Here is an 18,315-nt window from a genome sequence, read left to right on the forward strand (position 1 = left end):
GGTTAATATACTTTTACATGTTAACACTTTGTTGACGGGCGTTTTTTTCTCAACACTAGCTGCTGTCACCGGGGCCAACAAGGTGGTATGTGTACAACGTACATGTCCGTCTTTCCGTCCTCAACGTTAAGTCAAAAACAGACGAAGATCTTCGTCTCCCGTCAACAAGGTGTTAAGTTACTGTAAGTTACCAGTAACTAAACTATACCACACATGATGGACAGCATGAAACAATGAGTTTAGTCGAAGAAATGAGTTGGAAACGGCGGCGCGCCCGTAGCGAGCGCAGCGAGCGGACTGCGCTAGGTCTACTGAAAAAGAGAGTTTGTTATAGTTTTGAGAAATAAGGGGGGCCCGTGGGCCCCCCTCATACCGCACCCCCTACATTGATTGCGTAGCCGAAATTAACGGTACACACTACGGTTCAAATACTCGTAGGTTGAGTTTAACGAATTAATGTATCACCAATTGCATACATTCAGTTTAAACGTCCACAAGAGGTGTACCCACGATCGAAAACATGGCGGCCGGGGCCTCATTTACTCTTTTACCCAATTCTCTTCTTGACTACAAAATTGAAACCATTTACGACTCATTTCATCTTCTGCCGGAAATTGATGGAATATAACATCGACCCCACGTTTTCTTTCATTCCATGCGTTATTCTGGCAAAAAGTAGCTGAACAAGAAAAATACGGCATTTTTCACACTATTGGAAACAACAACCAGCAAATTGAAAACATAAGCTTAACTCAAAGCGATTGTCAAACTTTTCCTTTATTTTTCTAATCAAATCCTTTTCGTTTGTTCGGAATGATCCCACCTGAGTAGTAATCATTTTGGGGGTATTTGTCTGCCAATGATTGTTTTGGAACTGTGGATTCCAAGATGGCGCTTGGGCTATGATCGTCTGTCAAACCGCTCTACTTGAACTAACCTTGAGAATAAAGTGTTGCTTCGCTATAGTAATCTTGGACGCTGCCATGTTTGCCAACTTGCGATTGATAAAAGTTTTTACTTTTGTTTACATCGAGGAGTAGAATAAAATTGTCGATAAATGCTGCAAACTTGGTGTCCCTGCTATTTGTCGTAGAGGAGTTCGGAGTTTAATGTATCAGTATTATCTAAACGATGTACTATATGCTTTTGCGAACCGGAGTAACAGCTTGATCGCAGGGCGTGTGTAGACCACCAGTGTCGAGCGTGCACTGTCGGAGAAAAACCTCACAAAAAAGTGTTTAACTGCAAAGCAAAACAGTGTGGGACAAGTTCTGCGAAAGTGAATCCGATAACATGACCGACATGGAACAATTAACGGTGAAGAATATCGAGCTAGATAAGATCTGTCGCATTTGCTTGGTGGTGAAAAAAGAAATGCGACCCCTGTTCGGGGAAATGGTAGCTGAAATGCTCATGGAAATTGCTAAAATACAGGTCTGTAGCATACATAATTGCCTTGCTATGATAAGTTATATGTAGTAAGATGATAATTTGTATAAATCTTTTCTAGATTGAACATATGGACGGCTGGCCAGACAAAATTTGCGTGCAATGCATACATCAGGTGAGCAGATGCCATGCGTTCAAAACGCGTGTGGAAAAGTCTGATATTGCGTTAAGACAGTATATCAAAGGCATAACGGTAGTAGAGGAACCAGAACCGAAAGATGTTATACCCGTAGAGATGCCGAAAATGAGCTTAAGCCCACCAAAACTCCAACAAATGGCGCCAGCATTAGTACCACAACAGTTGCATGAACTCCATATTCAGCGAACAGACGTACAAGCCATCCAAGCTGAGGCTCCAGTAGCCGCGCCAGCTATGATACTGACCAGCGCACAATTAATCAATGCTGGTGCGCAGATAATTAATGCTGGCCATATCATCACAACGGCTACCGGACAGCAGATTATACAAACGACCCCACAGTTTCAAGCTACCTCGATTGGGCAATTTATACAGGGTCCAAACAATACTGTGCAAATGATAACACAAAACGGACACCCGGCCCACGTCTTACAAATACAGCGAACGGCTGACGATCGCTGTGAAATCATTGTGCAACCGGAAATAACTGAGGCACAGTACCTCGAAAACGGTAACTTCTGTTGCTGTTAGTTTTGTATATGGAACCTTTATAATCTGTTTTCATTCCCATTACAGTAGCATCGATGCCAGTGATGGTAACTGGCCCAAACACTGCATTACCTGCTGAATCATTGCACATGCATCCTGCGGATATGATGCATCATCACGCTCACTTGGAAAGTCACGAACCTGAGCAGATAGAGTTAGAGGACAGTGAGGAAGAAGCGCACATGGAGGAAGAAAAGTTGGAAGAACCTGACGACAACGATTGCATGATAGCAGATGATGAAACAGTTGAAACCGACGAAATGATAGAAGAGGACGGTGGAATCGATGACACTGAGATAGAATATTACGCCCAGACGGAATGCGAAGAAACAGACGAAGAGGAAAAACAGATAGGTGCGGACACAAGTAATAGAATGTTTTTCTTGCCAGCTTAAGACATTTAAAAAATGTGCTTAAAAAAATGTTAACTTATTTTTGTTATATCAACAGCGGATTTCGTCACGTTCCAAACATCGTGTCCTAGTCCAGGCCGGTACGTCTGCAATCTCTGCCATAAGGAATTCAATCAGCCCAAATGGTTACAAATGCACATGTCTTCACATGCAAATTGGATTAAGGTAATTATGGCTGCTTGAATGTCATTATTTCCTGCTCTACGATTGAATGAGCTCATCACCACAATTTACACACGTGTTTAATCCCAAGCTCTTTGAAATGTGGTAAAACTCTGTTATTGAAACTCATCTTTTTATGATCATGAACTGCCCTAAAACATTTTATTTTAAACCTGGCTTTACGCAGGACTCTTGTAAATAGAAAGAGTAGATTATACAATGTGATCTAGACTACACAACAAAGATGAAAAGTGGACTTTTATCTAATAATTATAAAGAAACTAGCTGATTAACCCGATTTCTTCCGGGTAGAAATAAATTCCACACGGAAGAGTGTTTGCATTCAGTATCAGTTTTCAGTTTAACAATCTTAAATTTTGCTATGTGCTGAAAATTTTAGTATTACCTTTAGTCGACGAAACCATGTAAATATACATATTGCATACATTACCTAACTATGCTTCCAGCTTAGTGCAAGCATTTAAAATTAATCTATTAAAGCAAGCATGAGAAAAACTGTGCCCAAACCTCTGTTGGACCAGGACAACAGATAATCGACGATTATTTAAGAGCACTTCTACCATCATCCCGCGATATTAACGGTGTCAAATAGTGTCTTTGTTTTAAACCCGTCGCATCTGTCGTAAGGTGGATGTCATCATAAATTTTTAGATATTTTATATCGTTCAAGTGATAGAAAGTTGTAGGCAGGAAGGAAGCATAAGAATGTTGGACATTTCAAACTTGAAAAATTGGCTTTCTTATAATTATGTTTGATTGAATTGATTAGACAGATTTTGTGTAATTGAGAATATTTGCTACGTAGGAGAGATGAGATTGAGCACACAAACTGTGACCATTCGATTTAGTGACCCCAAATTGTACGAAATTGATACCCATATTGCATTGTAACCATTGTTGAGCCAGGGAGTACGATGGTAGTCCCCCTTACCCCTTCCGCCAAATGGATAAAATTTTATCACAATATGGCTACATGTTGAAGTAGTATGTGTACCAAATGTTGTAAAAATCCATTCCATAATTGTTGAATTATTATTATTTTTCATCTTTTTGTATACCTATGTATTGTGAAGGGGGAAAGTATACCTATGTATTGTGTGCCTTGTATTGTGAAGGGGGAAAGGGAAGGAGGGTATTAGAAAAAAAATGCTGCATACGTGTGATAAGAATTAACATTTTTAGTTTTGAGCATTGCTATTTTTTACTGAAGAGGAGAAGGGTAAAGGGAGACTGGGCTAAGATTGAACATTATGAGTGACGCCATTCGATTCAGAAACCATAAATACTGCGAAATTGATACCCATATTGCATTTTAACCCTTTTTTTAGGGTAGGGGGTAGTATGGGAGCCCCCCTTTCCCCTTCCCCTAGAAAGATGAAATTTTAATCCATGCTATGTTCCTACGTAAGCAGCATGTTTATCATTTTTTATGAAAATCCAATCACTAATGGTGGAGCTATAATTGTTTTTCATTAATTTTAGAGGGTAGGTGTTCGGGAGGGGTAGGGAGGATTGGAGATATCAACAAACGAAAATCAGATCATTCAATCGTGGAAAATTAGCTACCTTCCTGCCAAGTTTGGTGTAAATCGGCCCGGTAGATTTTGCGTGATGCGATCACATACATACATACATATATATATATATATATATATATATATATATATATATATATAAGAGATATATATATATATGTATATATATATAAGTGTATATATATATATATATATATATATATATCTATATATATATATATATATATATATATATATATATATATATATATATATATATATATATATATATATATATATATATATATATATAGATATATATATATATATATATATATACAGACAACGGTGACTTTTATATAATAGAAGATTTAGCGATGTGCATTAACTTGGAAAATTTAATAGTATGTTTATTATTCTATTTCAGGCAAATTGTAAAAAACAACCAGAATGTGAAATTTGTCATAAAAGCTTCCGCGGGCCTGGAATGCTTCGCATGCACATGAAAACACACGAGGTAAAATAATTTTCCAACGGTATAGACTTGCTTGAGCTAATGTGATTATTGACGTATGATGAATTTTTTTTTCTTAAAATTTTCCAGAAGGTGAATAAAACTCCAACATGTAGCATTTGCAATAAGGAATTCAAATCAAAATCCATACTCTATCGACATCGACAAACACATTTTGAGGTATGCTGAAAATCGGTGTTGTGTATATGCTTTACCATTTTCTAACAATCTATCGTTTGCAGAAAACATTTGAGTGTTCAATGTGCGAGAAAAAATTTAGTTCCAAGTATCAGCTGAATATGCACGAGCAACGTCACAGAAAGCAGCGAAGTCATAAATGCCCGCACTGTGATAAGGCGTTCTTTCACGAGTCGGAACTGAATGTAAGCTAAACTATTTATGTTTAAATTGTATGACTTAAGTTATAACCCAACGTTTCTCTTTTAGAACCACATCCAGCAACATTTGGGGATCAAAGTAAAAACAAACAAAAAAAATTCGCCCAGCAGTTAATCAATGAGTGCTAAGTGTATACCCTGCCATTTGGTCAGCCGGAAAAACGTATGTTGGTAAACAGGTAAATGCATACTGGCTCAAATTTTCACTAGTACAGTTGTTTGTTGAAAACAGGGGTTACAAAAGAAGAGATACAGTAGTAGATTTAAATTACAAAGCATATAACAGAGCTTATCGAACAGGTTTCGAGATCTAACCTGCTAATCTTGGCTAGTATGCCAAACATGAGCATATTAGTTCGTTCATTACTGTGTTTCTTTTAACTCGTCTTCGATTGGTGCAATTCATGTGGCTCAATGATTGTCATAAGAGGCCACATTACCTATTTAGATATATCCATACTCTATGGACTCTGCGGACACAGGCGATATCTAAAACCTAACATAACTATCGAGCAAACACTATATACTAAGTACGTAGGTTGCCTTTTAAGTTTCAGGATTTGAAAAAACTGGTGATGCAATCTACCAACTAACAATGTTATCGTAAAGTTTGACGTTTTTGGGGTTATCCATACTCAGAATGTTTTGACATACGAGCGCTATTTGTGTTGTTAAAAAAATGTTTGAAGTTTCAATGTCCGCCAAATTGTGGAATTGGGTCGTGGACATTTTCGTGCGATTATTTTTTGTAACTTTCGACGTGAATTGACACAGCAGTAGTGCATGAATGAACTTAATTCAACTTTTGGCGATGAAGTTCCATCGATGATCAATATTTATCGATGGTTTGGAGAATTAAATCGTGGCCGGAGTTCACTCCAAGATGAATTTCGTGAAGGTCGTCCAAAATCAGTTGTTGTTCTGAAAAACATTGATGCTGTGCGTGAATGGGTATTGCAAGATCGTCATGTGACTTATCGTGAGATAGAGACAACCTTAGGTATTACTGGGACCAGCATATACTTAATATTCCATGAACATTTAACTGTAAAAAAAAATTGCTCGTGTTGGATTCCACACAATTTGTCAATCTCTCAAAAACAGACTCGTGTCGATTGGTCGGAAGAAATGCTCGAAAAATACGATTGCGGTGCTTCAAAACTCGTCTTTAATATCGTGACAGGTGATGAGTCGTGGATTTACGCGAATGAGCCCGAAATTCGAACTGCAATCGACTGTGTGGATGTTTCAAGATGAGCTGAATCCAACCAAAGTAATTCACGCACGAAGCACTTCCAAGCAAATGGTCGCATGTTTTTTTTTCTGAAAAACTGGATATATCGCAACCAAACCTCTAGAACAACGCAGAACAGTCTATTCTGAGTGGAACACAACAATTTGTTTGCCAGTTGTCTTCCAAGAAATCAGGAAATTCAACCGCCGTTGACCCGGATCACCCGTCACCACGACAATGCGAGCTCTCACACATCGGCTCAAACAACTGCATTTTTGAGTACTCAAAACATCGATTTGATGGGTCATCCGCCATATAGTCCTGGATCTAGCACCAAATGACTTCTTTTAATTCCCGTACGTAAAAAATAAACTGAGGTCAACGTTTTTCAACACCTGAAGAAGCGAAGATCTCTCAAAAAAGACTCGTGTCGATTGATTCTTTAAACATTTTTTAACAACACAAATAGCGTTCGTATGTCAAAACGTTCTGAGAACGGATAACCTCAAAAACGTCAAACTTTACGATAACATTGTTAGTTGGTAGATTGCATCACCAGTTTTTCGAAATCCTGAAACTTAAAAGGCAACCCTCGTATTTGTTTTCAAATTTCGATTTGGTTATTCGGGAAAACCAATCGATAAATAGCAAATCATAGTTAAGATTTTTTTCAACGTCTCATTTTAAAGCATAAAATACAGTCATTAGGCACACCTTACTGAATTCAATCATATTTAAAGGTGTTCTTAGTGACTGGCAAATACTGTATATTATGGTAATATCACATAAGCTAAAAAAACACAGCTTTCTGTATTAGACTAAAATAATGTTGGGTTAGTATGAAAATGTTTGGGTCTTGTAGATAATTAAATTATTCAAATAAATCTTCTTTGCGCACAATGTTGCTTTGCAGCTAAATTCTTTTTAAGAGGCTTTGCGAAAATAGTGGCGTAAATAATCACTTTATCAGAATGTTTCATTCTTCTTTTAATAAAACTCAAATGGTGAAAAGCAAAGCGAATGGTGTATTTCTATTACCGAAACATTTCCTTAATTTTGGTAGATACACATTTTATTGATGATGATGATGAGTCCCACCTCTTATCCCAACATGGGTTTGAGAATGGCGGAGTTATCTTAAGTAACACATAAACTTCAAAGCAAATCACGAAGTGGTGGGATCAAAGTGACCCTTCACGAAAAAATACCAGTCAGCTCTCTTTGCCTTGCGTACAGCGGTTAGCACAACTTCCAAAAGATAGAAATCGTGGAACCACTCTCTGGAGTGCGCGGCCAAAAAATGCTCTCTCCTACTTGTCTATCTCTCTTGTCCAACATAGAGGGGCTTTACCACTTTCCAGGATTGGTAAATTAAGCAAACATTAGGTGAAATATCATATGGATTTGTTTATTTAACCATCGTTTAATTTGCCATCTAGCGTTCATTTTCGATTAATTGGATGCATTTGTCAATCGTTTTCGTCGAAATTAATTGTTGTTATAATCAGTACAAACGATCGTTACTCCCCCAGACTAATTTACAGTTCCTAGGTCCTAGTTAAAATTAAACAAATCCGTATGCGATTCCTCATATTATCCATGAAACAGTTGATCGCATCAAAAAAATCATCAATGGATGAATTCGAGGCGCCTGCCACGTGATTGCACAAGAGCGACTGATGCAGGTCCTACAAAAAGATCAACTTTCCACTTTTACGCGCGCGTGTGTCAAAGATATGTTGTCTCATGTTATTCCGATGTTGCTAGCAGTATGAGTTGATTTGGCATGTTTTAACAATATTTTTATACAGTGCTTCAATTACCCTTCTCTTCATTATAGCCTTCGCTAGAAACTGGAAAAGTACGAATGATGCGAGTAGGGTGTTAGGCAAATGTCAAGCACAAAGATCCTGATTTTAATATTCATATTTCTAGCGAAATACGCCCGATTGATGTTAGCAAATTTGTTACATTTTGCGCAAAAATATACACGTTCATGCAAGAGGGCATATATTTTTTGTATAAATTATAACATACGTAAGTAATTTTAGTGCTGCAGTTAATGCCATAGTGCTGATTTAGTAAATTTAAGAATGCTGGTCCGCGACACCCGAGCGGTAACGCCAGTTAGAAAATCGGCCCATGAGCGCCGGGGCTCACCACCTCGACGGCGTGGGTTTCGATCCCAACCGAAACCGGACGCTCCCCTGTACGAGAGGACTGACTATCCACGTACACATAGGGTAAAAGTCTTGTAAGTCCTTAACGGGCAGGCATGACCAACATGGTCGTTACGCCAAGAAGAAGAAGGATGCGGGTTCGGATACAGTTTCGTCGGTTCGAGACCGCTCGGCGGTGGCTCAATCGGGAAGGGAACCATTTATGAAGAAATATGGTCTCGAAAATTGAATCCTATAGAAATTTTCTTGACAGAATCTTACTTTAGCCAGTTGCTGTCATATGAGTTGAATGCAACACAAAAATCTCTAGCGAATATTTGGTATTGATGTTGACTCTTACATGCTGTTAACATTTTTATCTTGAGTTCACCTGGATGACAAGGTAAATCAAGTTAAAATTGGAATAGCACTGCAACTGTGATGCTGTGATTTTGCTTATGATAAATTATGAAACGAAATATAATCGAATGCTGTCATATTTCACATTTCTAGTTGGGCGATGAACCCGACTTATTCTATGTTTTTAAAATACTACCCTAGCAACCAAACATTAAGTTGGCGCATGCTTGGTCAGTATGCACATTAAAAAAAGCGTTCTAGCATGTAATTGGAACGGACCTCCAAGTCAATACGCAATTTCTAACCCCTGCTGAATAAAGCGATAGTTTCAACCCAACGTACAATAAGGTTTCTTAAATGTAATTCGCGTCATAAAGCATGCATTTGTTCGAAATGTGAGAATTCATAGTGCTATAAGGACCTACCACATATAAGCAATACGGAATCAGCAATTTGCAGGATAATGAACAACTTACGGCAACAAAAGTTGAACCCGTTGGTTATTAATGCGGAAGATGAGCCTTTCTCATTTAGCATTCAGCGGTCAAGCGGGTCGGGACGATTAGTTCGTAAAACCAGTGCAGAGATAGTGAGTGAAGCGAAAAATATGCTTGCCGGAGGTATGTAAAGCCAATGTTACTTGAGACACAGTGAAGGGAAAAATTTGTTTTTAATTGGTGACTTTTTCCGTTGTACGATGCTTCTGTCCGCTTTGGGGTCTTTTCTTTGTACAGGCACACGGTTGGTTTCGGCCCAAAGGCCCATCACTCCGCGAGAATCTCGAAGGCAACTTTACGGTCGAGTCGCACTTCCCGGCAGACCACCAAGCGCCATCAATTTAAAATACTTGCAACAGGGAACCCACACCTTGCCCTTATTGGAACCTATACAGACGAGCGCCATACGGTCAGATTCGGTTGATGAAAACGCTGGCAAAGATGATAAAAGAAGCAGCATTGTTGGCAGGAGTGCGCCGCCTCTTCTTGTAAGCAGGGAAAAACTTCCGGCTTTACACTGTGTTCACAAGGCGACGGGGTCACTAGAAAACTGTAAGTATTTGGGTTCAGTGCACAGCATGACCCTTTGGCATGGCTTCTCTTTTCGCGTAGGTCATGAAACGTTAGCTAAAGGTCAATTGAATGAGTCATGAGTTTTTAACATAACGTAATGTGACGTAACACGATAGATAGAGTTCAAAAAGGGGTGAATGGAAATTAAAAGTTACATTACAATTTTGTACGAAATCGTTCGCATTCATTACGATAAGAATAATTCACGTCTTATATCCAACACAACCGAGCTGTATGACTAATTCGAATGACCGGACAGACACTCTGGCTAAACCACTGTGCGGTGCACTAAGAGATGGCGATGACTAGTTCGTTTGGAGGCTAATGACTGAAGAGTTTGCATAATCTCCCGGACGGCTTCTTATGGATTCTGCTTAACTTGATCTAGATTCATACGTTCTTGTGTTTTCCGCTTTCTGCTTCTTCAAGATGCTATTTTTTTTATATTCAGTCCAACGTCCCTTCACAGTTTTGCCCTAGCCTGCCTCAGGTAAGCGAATGGAATTTATACTGCTTTGCCCGAGCCTGGCTCTAAATTCTGCGGTTAAACTCATTAGTTCATGCTGTCTATCCTGTGTAGTATAATTTACAAGGTACCTTAATATGTAAAAGTGTATTTATTAACCTGCATTCATTTACTATTCAACAAAAAATTCGGAATTATCTACTTTCGTTGTTTCAGTATCAGATTATCCTAATTATGAAAATAAAACGTTATGCAACAACAACAACAACAACAAATCATCTACAAAGTTAAAACCATCAGACACCTCTAGCCTGCAAAGCATAGTGAAGAACCATCCATTGAAACGCCGACAAGTTCAATCGTTCGATGACCAAGTAACAGCAAACACTGGATCTGACCAACGGAAGGTATGTCGGAGGCATGAACAGAATATCGTTTAGAATAACGCTAGCTGACTTTTTTCTCATGTAGAATACAGTTGAAGAACAAACAAAACTGCTGCGTAAAAGACACGATCTTCTTGTACAATCGTCAACAGAGTGCTTGATAGATATATTGAAGGCTTATTCAGGTCTTAAAGAGTGTGATGAGAGTACAGTCGCCTACATAAGTGCGGTAAGCATATTTTCCGAGGATAACTTGTTAAACACTAGAGTCAATGACGGTCGATTGATTGTGTGTCAACTACGTAGATTTTAGATGAGATATACGCAAGAACCAAAGGATCGAAAGGCAATTGGCGAGGGGCAGTTTTAGGTGCGTTGTACGGATTAGTTGAATCCTCCTCACCGAAGATTCTTTTGTCTGTGGCATGTGTCGTGTTCGCGGTATGTATCATTTTTTTTTTGCTTAGTCAGCTTCAACAGTTATTAACGCATTAAATACCGATTCACGTATTACTTTGCAGATAAATGTCACGGGAAGCAACTTGACCGGAGCATGCAAACTGGTGTTCAAAATTGCTCGTAATGAACGTAACGACAGTTTGTTCATAGATAGTGACGTTCCAGGTTCGTATATATGAATCAAATCATACAATGACACAATGCAGCGTTCGTACAAGCCTTGTTTGTAGGAGTGATTTAAATGTTGTTGAAAATTTGTGAATATAAGTTTAGCATCTTAGAAACATATGGTTTGTAATATATGGTAGGTAGATATTGTTGGTAAACATTTTTTTTACTATGATGATAATCAGGTAATCAGTAATCAGAAAAACCATTAATAAAAAATACAAAATTATGTAAGTGAAATGTTAGGGCAGCAAAGTTAAAAAGAACAAGTAAAGGTCCAAGTTTTAACTGAAAACTAACGCCAACTTATCATTATTTGCAAGTAATTGATATTTCTGATCAAACATCAAAGTTTCTCTACACGGTTTATCAAAGTCCCACATAAAAAGTTTAAGAAATGTTATGGACCGTTTTGGATGTTTGTTCAATTACTTTTAGATATGAACTTTTATTTTGAAGTAAATTGGGCTTTTTTGAAAAACAAAACTTATAATAATAATAACAAGCATGCAGCTTTAGCGTTTGAACATGAAAAATACCGTATTTTATCGAGTATAGTGCGCACTTTTTTTCAAATAAAAGGTTTATGAAATACTATCTGCGCACTATATTCGGAAGTTACCCAAGCAGCAAGTAACCAAAACGAACTCCTCAATACTTTTGTTTTGGCTTAGGTGCGCACTATACTCGTATGCGCACTATACTCGATAAAATACGGTACTAAACGGACCTACATTAAATATGTTGAGCTTGTATTCACTTTTCATTTAGAAAAATCAAAGTAACAAAGAATAGAGTGTTGCGTTGAAAAGATACCTACTCATTTTTTCAATACAACGAACAACTTATGTAAACAATTTATTTCCGTAGAACTGTTAGTGGATGGACTCGGACGTGCATCGCCTATTGACGATCCTGAGGCGTGCATCTACGGATACGGTGCCGTTCGCTTCCTCACTGGTTCTCCCAATGTCAGCTCCCACGGAGGCAGTACTCAACGTTTCCTAGTGTTCCGTCTGGTGAAACATGGCCTGTATCAGTTGATGGTTTTACATTTGAAGATAATTAATGAAGTAGCTTCAACCAGGCGACTGTCAGGTTCACCATTGCACGCTCTATTTCAGCTCTCAGGTGCGTTGCGAACATTGGCCGGAAGCCCAGAAACGCAAGGGTTGCGCAATTGCCATCAACCAAACAACCAACAATTTACGACGGACGCAGAAGAAGCAGAACAGCTAGATCTTGGGCAAACTGAACAAGCTGTGCCATTGTTAGTACGCGCTGCTGAGATATGCATCGACGAACCGGAAGTCCAGGCAAATATCATCCGTACTCTCAGTGTATTGTCGGAGCACGCAGAGTGTTGCGAGCGTTTGGCCGAAACAGCCTCTCGACTTGGCATTCTTCTTGGTTCGATCATTCAAACTAGCGCTACAGTAGAGAAAGGACTAGCGAATTCGAATCGGCTGGGTTATATCCTTGGTAATGTGATGTCTCGTTGGGATTCCGCACGAGTGCAATTTTACTGCTGCGAAGTTTCCCTTGATGCTTTGCTTGCAACATTGGAGTACTACGCGAACAAGAGCTTCAGTTTAAGAAATCAAATGGGAGACTCGATCGTTCAGGTGATGACAAAGCTGATACGTGTCGTGGCTAATATGTGCGTCAATGGAGATGTTGGGTATGGCATGAGCAAACGGTCGCCCTTAGGGGAAATTCTCCTTAATATATTACTCAAAGTAAAGGAACCCAAGGTAAGTTTGATTAAACTAAACGTTACAAGGCACAGCAAAACTGGCACTTTGATCTTAAATTCGTTGAGTGGGTTGCTATAAGCTCAAACGAATGTTGTTGCTATTACAATATTATAATCGAATTAATTGGATTATGGTCAAATGAAAACAAGAAAAATGTTTGTTTTCTGCGAAGATTGTGGAATTTTATTTAAAACTCAAAATACATCAACTGGTAGATCAATCATTTTAAGAACTTACAGTGCCAGTAGCTTTTGAATTTTGATGTTAATTCTGGCTTGCAATTAATTTTCACCAGCTTTGAAACACCAAAATTTAATTATTTGATAATTGTTTATCCATGCCATTTCCAGTATGGCTGTAAATACATTCAGAACGTAGAAGTAGTGGGACAACAGAAGGTCCTAAAGTATCGCTCATAGCATAGCGAATGCATTTTCTATCTCCAAAACTATGGTCGGGTCTTTACATGTGTTTCTTTTGAAATTTAATATGACTTTGTGCGGATATACGAATGTTCAATAGAGGCTTCCACGCTCAGTTTTAGCTTTTATGGAAAATTTTAATTAAATACTCTCTAGAGAGGATTAGTCTTTTCAATCCTATGTATGGGTGGTTAAGACAGTATCGATCAAATCATTTACGTAGGGAAATTACACATTACAGTTTCTGTTGAACACATTTTGCCTCGCACGTTTTTTTGCACTCTTATTTTATCACAAGCTATATTTGTATTTTACAAAACTTCCACACACCCGTGCTTGATAAGAACTATATTTCTAGACGGCGGAAATGGAAGAGTTATTATTCGCTACACTTGGTGCTTTGCACAACCTGTCATACTACTACGAAAGTACCGAAACAGTGGCAATAGGGCATAGAAGCCCGGGAAGCATTTGCGACCGCCTGAAAGACATCTGTGGAACACTCTGCAGCATTTTGGGCAATGAAAAAAATCCGGCCCGTGCGGAAGTTGCTAGAGTGTTGGGAAATATGACCAGAACCGGAACGGTGCGTCAAACATTCTGTGTGGAAAATGGATTGAAAATCTTAACGCGGTGCCTTACCTCCACGAGTGACGAGCTAGTTGTTACCTCTTGCGGCGTGGTAGTGAACGTCCTCGGCGATTGGACCACAAGGACTACATTCCGTGAAATTGATGGACCAGCGATGCTGAGATGCATCCTACAACGTGGCATCGCTAACAAGGATTGGATCATGGCGGGAATTGCATGCCAGGCAATCTGGAATTATCTAATCGACACCGGTAACTTTTTGCAGGTGTTGGGGCAACCCGAGATCGACCTGATCTGTGGAAACTTGGCAGAGGGACTAGGTACGCTAAATTATGAAGTTTGAACATGTTTTGTATGTACTTTATGTACTTTAATTTGTTTGTATCTTCTTTCATCACCCACATTTTCTCTATTTCAAAGATGAGGAACATCTTTTTGAAGGAAAAGATCCAGATAGCTTCTGGGATGACTTCGCGTTAGTGGGCACCGATTTGCTGGAACGGTTACAGCTCGGCATATCCGGTAGGAATACGCCTTGCGAAATGTCTGATGATGAAGCACCCGAGGTGAATGCTACAAAGCATTGGTGAGATATCAAAATCGAAATGTTTAACGCAAATTTATGTATAAGATAAATAAACCAATTAGAGTTGAATTTGTTGAACCTTAATACCCAACTGGCGAATTTTGTCTCGTTATCATATCGTTACCATCTCGTTTGTTAATTTTCGATCTCCATAACGAGACAAAGTGTTGCACCAAAAAAGGGGGTGGGGTGCAACATTCAATCGGTTATTTTGTGGTGGTGTTAGTGCCAAACAGAGGTTACGAATGTGTGCGTGCTATTTCACCATAATGGCACGCACACAACTATATAATCCATTTCGGATGTCAAATGAGACGGAGAAGACGGTGTTGTATTCTGCTCGAGCCGCCAACACGGAAATTTTTATTTTTCGTAGAATTCCTCCGCTTCTTCAACATTCTGCTCTCCCAAGGGCGGTTTCTTCCTCCGGTGTTATTTCTGTTGAACGAAACAAACTAAGGAATATAATTAGTGAATCGCTGTTATAAATGGTTATGATTTTACACTACCACTTTGTTTACTTACCGATTCTAAGATCCGGCCAACGCATTCGTGGACGATCGAACTCCCCATCCGTTTCCCGGACCAGATCGCACATGAGCTGACACTGTTCCCGACTTGTTGATGGATCCTATTAGTTTCCGTTTAGACGCCATGAACATTGAAAATTCAACACACTCTTGAAGGAACAACACTTTACACTTTTTCACTCGACTGTTCAGGCGCTGGATGTTTCGAAGACTGAAAACTTCATCGCGTCGCGATTGACAGTTGGTGCGTGATGGCATTCATACAGACGACCTTTTTATTCTCTACATGATTGACCGACATAAAGTGCACCAACACACATTCGGGTTGCTGTGCAGTGTGGGAATGCTACACGATCGGCTCCGCTATTGTAATGTGTCAGACTGAAAGGGAAGATGTGAAAGGGCAGATGTGACTTCTCCCCTAGCACACCGATTCATCATTAGAACGAGAAGGGAGACAAAGTGTGCAAGAGAAAGCTGACAGTTCTGGACTCGCGGGGGTAGGAATCTGTGGAAACGGGGCAATGTTGCATGTCGCCGTCAGTTGGGTAGTTCGAAGTATTATTTTGCAATTGTCCTGAAAGAAATGAAAGTGATCGAGTGAATCAACCTGAATATGTAATATGTATAACCACATAGTAGTAATTTGTATTTCTTTATTCAACTAGGAGAGATGTATACTACTGTGTCCAAAAAGTAAGGTGACTTTGGTGCTCATACTGGGTGCGTCAAAGGTATTGGTAGATTGTTATTTTTTTATTGTTGCTATATGTGTTTTTGATTTTTACAGCAAGTTTCATGTAAAAATATTCATCCGGATAGGAGATACGATTTATTTTGTGCGGTACTACACGTATGACCCTCGTTTGTCTAGTTTTTTGGTTCTGGCTTATTCCTGGCACGCTATTTATTCGATTGATTGATTGTTTTGAAGTCTGAACCATAGTTCCAAGTCTCGTCTACAGTAATAATGCACTTCGTCTTGTCAATTTAGTCGGATAGCGCTGTTTCACCCACTTCAACGCAACGCCTTTTTTCAAAAAAATTCAGCGATTTTGGTAGCAGTCGAATTCCAGGCCCAAAACCTCCTCTAAAATGATATTTACTGATACTTTCGATAATTTAATATTATCGGTGAAGTCTCTAATCATCAATCGACGATTATTTAACATTGATTTCCTAATATTTTGAACGTGAGCTTAGTCAAATGATGAATCGTTGAGGATAATGTGTCGCTTGACGCCCTTTTGGCTATTGTGGCCCTGGCGGCCATTTTGGAATTCACTAAACCCGTAGCAAACTTTTTTTTTCGACATTACTGCATCGCCAAAAGCTATTTCAACGAATCCGCAGCTAAAAATTAGTTACGCATACACAATTTTAAGCAAATTCTTTGCTCCCCAAATGTGTCCAGAGACGAAAAACGAGGTTCATACGTGTAGTAGGCCACAAAAAAAATCATATCTCCTATCCTGATGAATATTTTTACATGAAATTTGCTGAAGAAGTCAAAAACACATATTTCAACAATAAAAAAATAACAATCCACCAATACTTTGGACGCGCACAGTTTGCGTACCAAAGTCACCTTACTTTTTGGACACAGTAGTATAAATATGAGACAGACAGAGGCGGATCAACCTATACCGAGCCCCCAAGCGGTAGGATAATCCAGACATTTCCGTGATTCTAAATGTTGTCGATAGGGGGTCAGCGACAGCCGAACGGTAGCGCCTGTTCGAAAATCGGCCCTTGAGCGTTGGGGCTTACCACCTTTACGGTGCGCGTTCGAATCCCAACCGAGACCAGGCCCCTCCCTCTATACGAGAGGACTGGCTATCTACGTTCACATAGGGAAAAAGTCTCGTAAACCCTCAACGGACAGGCATGATCAACACGGTCGTTACGCCAAGAAGAAAAAGAAGAAGAAGAAATATTTCTATACCAAAGACAAAAGAAGTACTTATTTGTGTTATAAGAGCTTTGTAATCCATTATACAGGTTTGCAGTATTATCATATAATTGCATGTGGTATTTTACGTAACTGAAAAAAACTCATTATGTTCACCTAAACAATCTAAACAAGTAAAAAAGTGCCTAACTATCCGAATCTTGGTACTCGCGGTCCACACTGCAGCGCGACGTCCCGTTTCAAAAGTAGCCCAGTTTCGGCAGAACAATCGCGCAAGCCTAGCGCGACAGAGGTAGGAGAGTATGTGGAAATATTGTATGTGGCTAAAATTTTTTATTGAATTTTGAGGTAGTAATGCATGATATTTGTTTAGCTACGTATTTTATGCACCCTGAGTGGGTTTGGCGCTTCCACATTTGAAATTCACTGAGAAAACAAAATTAAAAAAACAACGACGATATTTTGGCCCGCCGTAGGAAATATATATTTCCACATCATCTCCTACTTGTTGAAGAGCAGTTTGTTTACGTTTCGGCACCCGAAAAAACTTTGGTAAACATATCAATTAAAACGGTGTTTGATAACTGAATTACATTTGTGAAGTCTAAAAATAAGTAGTACAACGAAAAATCCGATGTTTCGTGAAGAATATTGCTCGTTTTGTTCGCGTTTGTGATTCAATTTGTTTTCGTTTTGTCCAGCTGTCGGTTTGTTTACGTTTCGAATTGACTTTTGACAAGAGCTAGCGCGACGTCGCGTTTTTCGCTGTTTCTACACTAGCGCGATTTGTGCGAATTTTTTTTTGTATGGAGTTCGGCCGCCTGTCAGGCGACGTCGCGCTTCGTGACGGGACGTCGCGCTGTAGTATGGACCCCGAGGTATTCATTACGGCCTTCAAATCCTACCGAGCTGACATAATAGTTTTCTATTGGAAACTACGCTTTGCACCGATAATTTCTTTATTTTCTTCTGCTTTTAACGCATTCAAATCTATTCTTTTATTAATAGAACATATGGTAAAAGAGTAAATGAGGCCCCGGCCGCCATGTTTTCGAT

At 39.2% G+C, this 18,315-nt stretch overlaps 2 protein-coding genes across 3 annotated transcripts; both read left to right on the forward strand.

Moving 5' to 3' along the window:
• Window positions 1–991: 991 nt before the first annotated feature.
• LOC131262532 (zinc finger and SCAN domain-containing protein 12) lies at window positions 992–5,947 on the forward strand. Of its 2 annotated transcripts, none has more exons than XM_058264563.1 (8): window positions 992–1,434; window positions 1,511–2,099; window positions 2,165–2,503; window positions 2,588–2,715; window positions 4,675–4,764; window positions 4,852–4,941; window positions 5,004–5,144; window positions 5,209–5,947. In XM_058264563.1, the coding sequence occupies exons 1-8, from the start codon at window positions 1,294–1,296 to the stop codon at window positions 5,272–5,274; spliced, it is 1,584 nt and encodes a 527-aa protein (XP_058120546.1). In that variant the 5' UTR covers window positions 992–1,293; the 3' UTR covers window positions 5,275–5,947. The 2 variants fall into 2 exon arrangements, with proteins under 2 accessions (XP_058120546.1, XP_058120547.1); XM_058264564.1 differs by having other exon boundaries at window positions 2,165–2,491.
• Window positions 5,948–9,375: 3,428 nt separating this feature from the next.
• Window positions 9,376–14,891, forward strand: LOC131264463 (armadillo repeat-containing protein 2). Its single transcript, XM_058266764.1, has 9 exons — window positions 9,376–9,532; window positions 9,647–9,961; window positions 10,665–10,855; window positions 10,920–11,063; window positions 11,141–11,275; window positions 11,356–11,458; window positions 12,332–13,215; window positions 13,999–14,551; window positions 14,652–14,891. The coding sequence occupies exons 1-9, from the start codon at window positions 9,376–9,378 to the stop codon at window positions 14,819–14,821; spliced, it is 2,652 nt and encodes an 883-aa protein (XP_058122747.1). The 3' UTR covers window positions 14,822–14,891.
• The last annotated feature ends 3,424 nt before the right edge of the window (window positions 14,892–18,315 follow it).

The sequence above is a fragment of the Anopheles coustani genome, chromosome 2 (assembly GCF_943734705.1).
Source record: "Anopheles coustani chromosome 2, idAnoCousDA_361_x.2, whole genome shotgun sequence".
NCBI lineage: Eukaryota > Metazoa > Arthropoda > Insecta > Diptera > Culicidae > Anopheles > Anopheles coustani.

Excerpts from the sequence above, each read along its gene's own strand:
- LOC131262532 (XM_058264563.1), top strand. The coding sequence starts at position 1,294 with ATGACCGACATGGAACAATTAACGGTGAAGAATATCGAGCTAGATAAG. Across the intron at positions 2,504-2,587 it reads ACAGATAGGTGCGGACACAA|CGGATTTCGTCACGTTCCAA; the intron begins GTAATAGAATGT and ends TTATATCAACAG. Across the intron at positions 2,716-4,674 it reads CACATGCAAATTGGATTAAG|GCAAATTGTAAAAAACAACC; the intron begins GTAATTATGGCT and ends ATTCTATTTCAG.
- LOC131264463 (XM_058266764.1), top strand. The coding sequence starts at position 9,376 with ATGAACAACTTACGGCAACAAAAGTTGAACCCGTTGGTTATTAATGCG. Across the intron at positions 9,962-10,664 it reads GACGGGGTCACTAGAAAACT|TATCAGATTATCCTAATTAT; the intron begins GTAAGTATTTGG and ends TCGTTGTTTCAG. Across the intron at positions 10,856-10,919 it reads CTGGATCTGACCAACGGAAG|AATACAGTTGAAGAACAAAC; the intron begins GTATGTCGGAGG and ends TTTCTCATGTAG.